Raw genomic sequence first — 8,182 nt, forward strand, 5'->3', positions numbered from 1 at the left:
ATATTATATTATATTATATTATATTGGAAGCCCCCCACCACCACCCTTTTCTTCGTCGCGTTTTGTTGCGTCATTCCGCCGCGCCGGAAAAGGCAGAACCTAGAAAAAAAAAGCGAGAAAAAAAAGGAGGCGTTTCCCTTCGAACAACACATCACCAGCTGCAAATTTATGCAGAGCAGAGAAATCTGTGCTGCTACTGCTTCTGCTGCTGCAAAGAAGAAGAAAAGAAGCAGCAGCACCGTTTTAACGAGCCGCCCGGGAGGCCGCCGAGTCGACCCGCCGCCGGGAGCCGCTGCAGGAGGAGTCCGAGAAAACCCCAGCGGCGACGGTAAGAAGGCACCGGGACCCCCCCGGTAACGAGGCAGACCGAATCAGCGGCGGTGCTGCTAGCCTCCGGTGGATCTGGTATCAACTGGTCTGAGGCACGCAGCGCTGCTAGCTGTGTTAGCTCTGTGTTTTGTTTTAGCTCAGGTGACCGCTGCAGCTGAAAGAATCCGTTTTATCCAGGCTGCAGCCAGCTGCAGACCGGTTCCTGCTGGGACTGATGGTGTGAGAGGAGGAGGGGGAGGAATAAAAGAGAGGCTGCCATAAAAAGATGCATTATGGACACCTGATTTAAATGGGTCCTGGGGGGGATTCAAATAACCTGTAAACGTGAAGGGGAGGAAAAATGAAGCAAAAACCATTGTCCCAGACCAGGCCTAATCAGGTCAAAGCAATACTGTAATTTATTTATTTTTGTTTTTAATAGAATAACTAAACAATGCAAGAAAAAATGGGTTAAACAATATATTTGATATTTTATCTAAAACCATGTTGAAATTATAATATAGTTTATGTTTGCAGGTGTGCACAGTTCAGTTTATATCAGAGTTAATGTGTCAAAAAAGGTAAATATTACCTGCAATAAATAATAATCACGTGCTTTTCTGTGAGTTTAGGCTGCAGTTTGTGAAAATGTTTGCCCACTAAATAAAACATTTTAGTTTGTGTCTTGGGTTATCTCATACATTCAGATTTTATTATTTATTTTTTCCTATTAAGGCAGCACAATGTATCACAAAATTATCTTCATCATAGTAGTGAGTGTGATATTATTATCACAAAGGACTGCTTGGGCTGCAATAAATTACAGTTCATTCTATTTCAAATARCATGTTTTACTGTTCTACTAAATTATATGATTTATAACTAATCTGAGCCTTTAGTCTTATTAGAACCAGTTCTTTAAAGATATCCTATTATATGCATTTGCTGTACGTATGGGACAATAGGAAGCAAACATGTCTGCAACAATTTTTAGATTTTATTTTAGCATTAACATTTAGTGATTGCACTCTTTCAAATTAAAACTATAATCTTTCGTTGCAGCGTCTCGTTGCAGTTGAATGATCTAAAAAATGATTCAGGAAGAAACAAAAAGTTTGAGGTTTGGACAGCTAAGTCTTCCAGATGTTTTTCCAATCAAACATCTGGGAAGTTCTGAAAAAACAAATCTGGAAACCTTAATGATCTGTTGCAGACGGCCTGACGACAGGATCAGCAGTAAACCCTCAGAGGTTAGAGTTGTTTTGGATGCGAATGAGAGATTTTTATTGAAGTTCGTGTTTCCGGGCTGACATCCTATTTTCATAGATTTTGGGACAATAAAGGGTTTTTGCTTTTCACCTTAGAAACAATCACACTGTAAAATGTCGAAAAAGCAGAGAGATTAGTGGAAAGATTTTTTTTTATTTTTTTCACAAAAGAGATGTTTAACTTTGACTGAACAATGACTCGTTTGTCTTCTCAACAGCCATGGAGACGGACGGAGAGCAGAACCAGCAGGGAGCCTCGACCAATGGGAGCACAGCTTCTGGGACGAGCTCCCGGTCCTCACCCATAAATTCAATGTCTCTGTAYGAGAGGCAGGCGGTGCAGGTATGTGTGTGGTTTTATAGCTTGAGCTGTGAGRACCAGTTTGATTGTTGGGATCCACAGGGAAGAATTCTGCAACCTCATCCTGGATGAATAATAAATTAATTAATGCTGGTTATAAAGATCCAGACGGTTCAAACAAAGACCAGGGTCATTCTCCCTCCTGTAATCCCACTTGTGTTGCCGGTTTCTTCTCTTATTGTGACTTTAAACAACCCTGTGGTGTCTCACATCACACTTTTCCTCATCATTTCACTTACACGATGTTTATAATGAGCCTCTTGAAGAAATGAATTTCTGCGTGAAGATGATAAAGGTGGTAAAGAGACGAGGACGAGGCCGGCCCTGACAGAGGCTTGGTGTTATTTTCTCAGGCCTTTGTCGTCCTGCGCGGCCATCTGTCTTTGTCACCCTGCGCACACTAATCCAAGCCGCCGCGCTCGTTTTCATCCCTCAACTTATTACAGTACGAGCCTCTGCTCATACATCAGGCAGCTGGCAGGAAGCTGCTACCTCCCTCCCTCCTCTGCTCAGATACCATCGTTTCTCTTTAACAAACCCTTTCTGGCTCATCTTGTCCTCTTCTCGTTATCTACTCTGTTGCTCGGTTTTTAATTTCTCCTCCACTTCTCCTCCTCCAAGGCCCTCCAGGCGTTGCAGAGACAACCTAACGCGGCGCAGTACTTCCAGCAGCTGATGCTGCAGCAGCAGATCAACAGCGCCCAGCTGCAGAACCTGGCTGCTGTGCAACAAGTGAAGGTGTGTGTGGCAGTTCATTTCAACACAAAAATATTCAGCTTTCTTTAAATCTGCTTAAAAATAATATCGAAAGACAAAGTGAATAAATTTAAAGGGATCCCTGATTAGTTATTAGACTTTATTTGATAAACATTTATTTGAACTGTAAAATAAAGACTGAAAATACTTTTGTTAATTTTTAAAAATATATTTTGACATGGACGGAGCCATTTTATTTACACGCAAAGCATTCTGGGTAAATGATGACATGGATAGGTCCTCGGTGCGAGGCTGCTAGCGAGCTATATCCACCCTGAAGTTTAATCTTGGACAATATCTGATGATCGACTCTTTTAAATGAAACCAGAGAGCGTTGACAGAGAGGAGAAGGTAGAAATGACTCAGCCTGGAACTGAAAATATGGATGGAGGACAACAGAGCTGCTTCCTGGAAGAACCTCAGCTTAGCTTGTTAGCTTTAGCGCCGACGCTATATATCCTTATATGTATTAGCTCGGTGCTAGCACGACAAACAAGCTAAACTGAGGTCCTCCATCCATATTTTCAGTTGCAGCTGAGTCATTTTTGCGTTCCCCTCTCTGTCATGTGGATGGAGGACCTCAGTGATGAGAGGAGAATGTGCARCACTGAGCTAATACATATATATGGTGATAGCATCAGGGTTAATGCTAAAGCTAACAGGCTAAGCTGAGGTTCTTCYTCCATGAAGCAGCTCTGTTGTCCTCCATCCGTATTTTCAGTTCCAGGCTGAGTCATTTCTACCTTCTCCTCTCTGTCAACGCTCTCTGGTTTCATTTAAAAGAGTCGATCATCAGATATTGTCCAAGATTAACCTTCAGGGTGGATATAGCTCGCTAGCAGCCTCACACCGAGGACCTATCCACGCCATCATTTACCCAGAATGCTTTGCGTGTAAATAAAATGGCCCCGTCCGTGTAACATATTTTTAAACCTTTAGTTTAAAAATGATTAAAACTGAACATCCTACAGTATTTTTACAGTCTTTATTTTACAGATAAAATATATGTTTATCAAATAAAGTCTAATGTTACAACTAATCAGGGATCCCTTTAAAAATGTTAAAATCTGCACAAAGCAAAATAAGGGTGATATTTAAAGCCACAAGTGAAAGTTTGGGAAGTGATGGATGGAGAGGACAGTTGTGCTGGAATGTAGCTGAAACGTGAAAAATTGAAGGTTCGGTGACCAAAAACAAAGAGCCACGTCTTCCTTCGACCACAGAACAGCCTGAGGAAACCGCTCGGCTTGGATTTTCTCAGCTTCTCCTTGTCTTCTCTCCTCCAGGCGACGCTGGCAGCCAGTCGTCAGTCGAGTCCCTCCAGCAGCACCAGCAGTTCTTCCCAGACCACCAGCACCACATCTGTACGCTCTAGTGTTGTTTTTTTCCTCTTAAACAAAAATGTATTTTAGTTGCAAGTCAAAAAACATAATTTTTTAATAACGGATAATAAAAAATATACATATGAAATGAATGTTGCTCTTCAGGCCAGTGTAACATCTGGATCCAGTTCTTCAACCAGCAGCCGTGCGTTAGGCGCCTCAGCCACGTCCACCATCAGTCAGTCGGTGTTGCTGAGCGGGACGGCAGGTGGGCAGGGACAAATGTACCTGAGGGTGAGTGTTTCTCAGTTTGAGGGGAATGCCGAGTCAGCGTTTTCTTCTTGCTAGCATTCAGCTAACGGTCTGCTCGTTCATCCCCCCCCGACAGGTCAACCGCTCCCTGAGGACTCCCATCCAATCTCAGCTCATCTTCATGCCTGGCAGCACTGCGACCGCTGCTGTGGCGACGGTGACCCAGCAGCCGCAGGAAGTGACCCCGGCTTCCTCCAGCAGCAACCAGTCTGATAACGACCAGGTATGTGGGCTAATTRGCTTAACGTTTCACAGCAAGGGTTAATCCTGGGCTGTGTCTCTCTAACCAGAAGCTCAATAAAGGCTTAATTTGTTTTAATGAAACACTTCCTGTTTGTGTCCAGGCGCAGAATCTCGCCATGAGAGGAGTCTCGAGTCCGAAAGGAGTTAAATCTGAAACCCCAGATAAGAGTGACTCAGGTAGGACGAAAACGGAAAGTACCTGGTTTGGTTTGATAAGGGTTCCCGTAGATCCTTAAAAAGTCTTAAAAGTTCTTGAATTCATCAATCCAAAAATAAGGCCTTAATTAGCCTTATAAATGCCTTAAATCAGTCTTTCAGAAGTCTTAAAAATGTTAACAAATTGTAAATAGGATGACGGTAATTCATCTCAAACACTAAAATAATTGGTAACATTTATTATTTGAAATATTCACATGCAGACATTCCCCTTTAACATCACTTCCTGTTATTTCACATGCAAATATCTCAACAACTGTCCATCTGAGCAATGAGAAATTCATTTTCTAATATGTTAATTATGTTGTCTTTCCAAAAATGCWTTCACTTTGTCACAGGCACTTAAAGGTTTCATCTATAGTTTATTGGGGTTAAGACCCAACTGTGGGTCCTAAAACTCCAAATTTTGGGTCGTTAAACTGCTAAGAATGTTTTTGCTATATTTAATGAAAAATCAGTTAGATATGGATAAAAACAGTTGATCTATTAGGAAAACATTTGAATACTTCAACAAAAAGTACTTTGATTTCATGAGTTGCTGCTACAGTTTGTTTTTTTGTCGTTTGTGTTTATTATGATATTGGTCTTAAATTTAATTTCACTTTGCATTAAAAAGTCTTAAATTGAACTTGCCTCAAACTGTAGGAACACTGTTTCTGTTTTCTTTTCCCAGCTGCCTATTCCTTGGTCCAGCCCTCCCACCAGTCCACCACCCAGTCCCCCACTAAACCGAGTCCACAACCGCCCCACATCAAAATCCCGACCTACCCCCAGCCGACCAACCTGAAAGCCCACTCTTCCTCCTCTCCTGGTGTCTCGTCTTCAACCGCGTCCTCCACTTCCTCCATCCCTCTCTCCCAGCTCTTGCTTCACGGGACTCGGACCCTGACCACGGGGACCACGGCCCCCACGGCCGCGCACACCCTGGTCCTGACGTCCAGCGCCACGCCTCAGCCCCACGGGTACCCGGTGGGCACGGCCACCATCAAGCCGGCGGTCAACGCTCAGACTCTGGTGGTGCAGCCTCTGCAGAAGTCCTCGCTCGGCGCGGAGAAGTCGGGGCACGCCAACGGACCCGTCCCCATCCAACCAAAAACTCTKCAAGGGCTACGCTTGCCTCTTCCGCTGCCTTCTCGGAACCCCCCTCCCATCCTTCCTGCCCCGACGCCGTCCGGCAGCTCCAGCCACCCTCCTCAGCCRCCACACATCCCCGTTCAGATAGTGGGGGCCAGGCAGAGCACGCTGGGCGGGGCCCAGGCCCTGGCGCTCGCCAGAGGCAGCTGCAGCCAGGAGGGAGCCGCYGTCCTCAGCAGCTCCTCCAGCCTGCTCACCATGGTGGCCTCCATCGCCTCCAGGGAGGGTGGGGTTGTCGGCCGAGGGGTGGGGCTCAAGACTCTTCAGGCTCCCCAGGAGGCCCCCCCACTATCTCAGGCGTCTCAGGTGCATCCACAAGCCAGTCAGAGCTCTGCGCACAGTCAGAACGGACCTTCGTCCAATCCCGCCTCCKCTCAGTCCACCACCATCTCATCTCCTCCCCCCTCGCAGTCTCGCTCGACGCAATCTTTCCCCCAGGCGACTGAAGGCCAGAGAGGAGCATCAGCTGCTGTAACGGCCAATGGAGACTCAGCAGGAGGCCAGACGCCACAGGTCAGCTGGTCATAGATGAGCCAATCACAGTTTGAGAATAAATGATAAAYGTTAGCAAACATGGCCGAAACAAATCAACTTATGGAGCTAAATTGGGGAATAAATTTTGTTCAAAATAAATGTTTTTTAAAACTGAAAAATAGTTTTGAAACTAAAAAAATAAGTTCTGAAAAAAAAGATTGAAAGCTGAAAGTGGAAGGAGATGAAGGGTTATGGTCCTGTCATCTGAGGCTCCGCCCCCACGCCAAAACAGGGCCAAAAGTTTGAAAATGAAAAGAATAAATTTGAAACTGAAAAGACGAGATGTTTGAAACTTTTTCCAGTTTCTAGTATGATTTTTTTCAGTTTCAAAATTATTTTTCAGTTTCAGCAACTTTTTATTTTGAACTAAATTTATGACTCCAGTTTAGCTCCATATCTTTCAGCTCTTCCTGCCTTTTAAATTAGTGACGCTGTTAATTCCTGACTTCAAGCTGCTGCTGAATTTTTTAATGCGGTTAAAATTAGTTGTTTTTTCTTGTGTTTTATTTATTTATTTATTTATTAAAGGGAAAGCAGATTAGCGCCTCTCTCAAAAGAAAACCAGACTCCAGCTCAGTGAATGACGAAGATGGCCCATCTCCTCCACGGCTCCAGCTGGTCAGAGACCGCTCCTCCTCATCCTCAGCCAAGCCCATCTGTGCAGGTAAGAACACACGTCTCTGTCGTCCATCTTGAACACACTTTTAACAGACACTAAAACCRTTTTCCTCTCCAGGCTCTACGTCTCCTCCAGCCTCCTCCTCTCCTACCCCYGCGCTCTCTGTGTCTCGGGGGGTCTGCGGTCAGGGCGAGAGAGCTTCACCTCCTCAAGCTGTTGTTAAACCACAAGTCCTTACTCACCTCATAGAAGGCTTCGTTATTCAAGAGGGAGCAGAACCTTTCCCCGTGCGTGCTTGAAAGCTTGCATTTTTTTAAAATCCTCATTTCTGTTTTCTAAATGATCTCTGAAGTTTGGTTCTGTTTTCTGTCTGACGGGCAGATCTGTGGTCCGGTAAAGGACTCTGCTGGGGAGGATTTGACTGATGACAGTCCAGACACTAACCAGTCAGAAACTGTTACCACTGCAACAGGTATGAACTCAGACTGCTGCTCTGTATGTTTTTAACGTGGTAAAATACAAAATGAGATAAACAGACTTGTTTATTTTCCCCCTCTTCTAAGGAGAGTGTGTGAAAATTTAAATGCAACTCATTTATTCATGATCTACGACGGAGTATTAGGGCCACATAACAAGATTTTTAAAAAAATTTTCAAATTACGAGAATGAAGTCATAATATTACGACATTAAAGTAGTATAAAAATAAAGTTATAATGTTATGAGAATAAAGTTGTAATTTTACGACATTAAAATCGTAATATTACGAGATTAAAGTCATAATATTACGAGATTAAAGTCGTATAAAAATAGTCATAATATGAGAATAAAGTTGTAACTTTACGACATTAAAATCGTGATTTATGAGATTAAAGTCATAATATTACGAGATTAAAGTTGTATAAAAATAGTCATAATATTGTGAGAATAAAGTTGTAATTTTACGACATTAAAATCATAATATTACGAGATTAAAGTCATAATATTACGAGATTAAAGTCGTATAAAAATAGTCATAATATGAGAATAAAGTTGTAATTTTACGACATTAAAATCATAATATTACGAGATTAAAGTCATAATATTACGAGATTAAAGTCGTATAAAAAT

General features: G+C 43.1%; 1 protein-coding gene across 4 annotated transcripts in view; it reads left to right on the forward strand.

Annotated features, from left to right (window-relative positions):
• The window catches only part of LOC106519598 (polyhomeotic-like protein 1), a gene marked incomplete at its 3' end in the record, with an annotated part of 21,896 nt that overhangs the window by 8,607 nt on the left and 5,107 nt on the right, over positions 1–8,182 (forward strand). For 2 of the 4 annotated variants that reach the window (XM_014011335.1, XM_014011336.1), the window contains 11 exon segments: positions 55–328; positions 1,796–1,920; positions 2,560–2,676; positions 3,981–4,058; positions 4,182–4,310; positions 4,405–4,551; positions 4,673–4,748; positions 5,461–6,434; positions 6,984–7,119; positions 7,192–7,361; positions 7,456–7,546. In XM_014011335.1, coding sequence (XP_013866789.1) covers positions 169–328; positions 1,796–1,920; positions 2,560–2,676; positions 3,981–4,058; positions 4,182–4,310; positions 4,405–4,551; positions 4,673–4,748; positions 5,461–6,434; positions 6,984–7,119; positions 7,192–7,361; positions 7,456–7,546 — 2,203 coding nt within the window. In that variant the 5' untranslated portion in view covers positions 55–168. 4 annotated transcript variants of the gene reach the window in all.

This window comes from Austrofundulus limnaeus, unplaced genomic scaffold, assembly GCF_001266775.1.
Source record: "Austrofundulus limnaeus strain Quisiro unplaced genomic scaffold, Austrofundulus_limnaeus-1.0 Scaffold79, whole genome shotgun sequence".
Classification (NCBI taxonomy): Eukaryota; Metazoa; Chordata; class Actinopteri; order Cyprinodontiformes; family Rivulidae; genus Austrofundulus; species Austrofundulus limnaeus.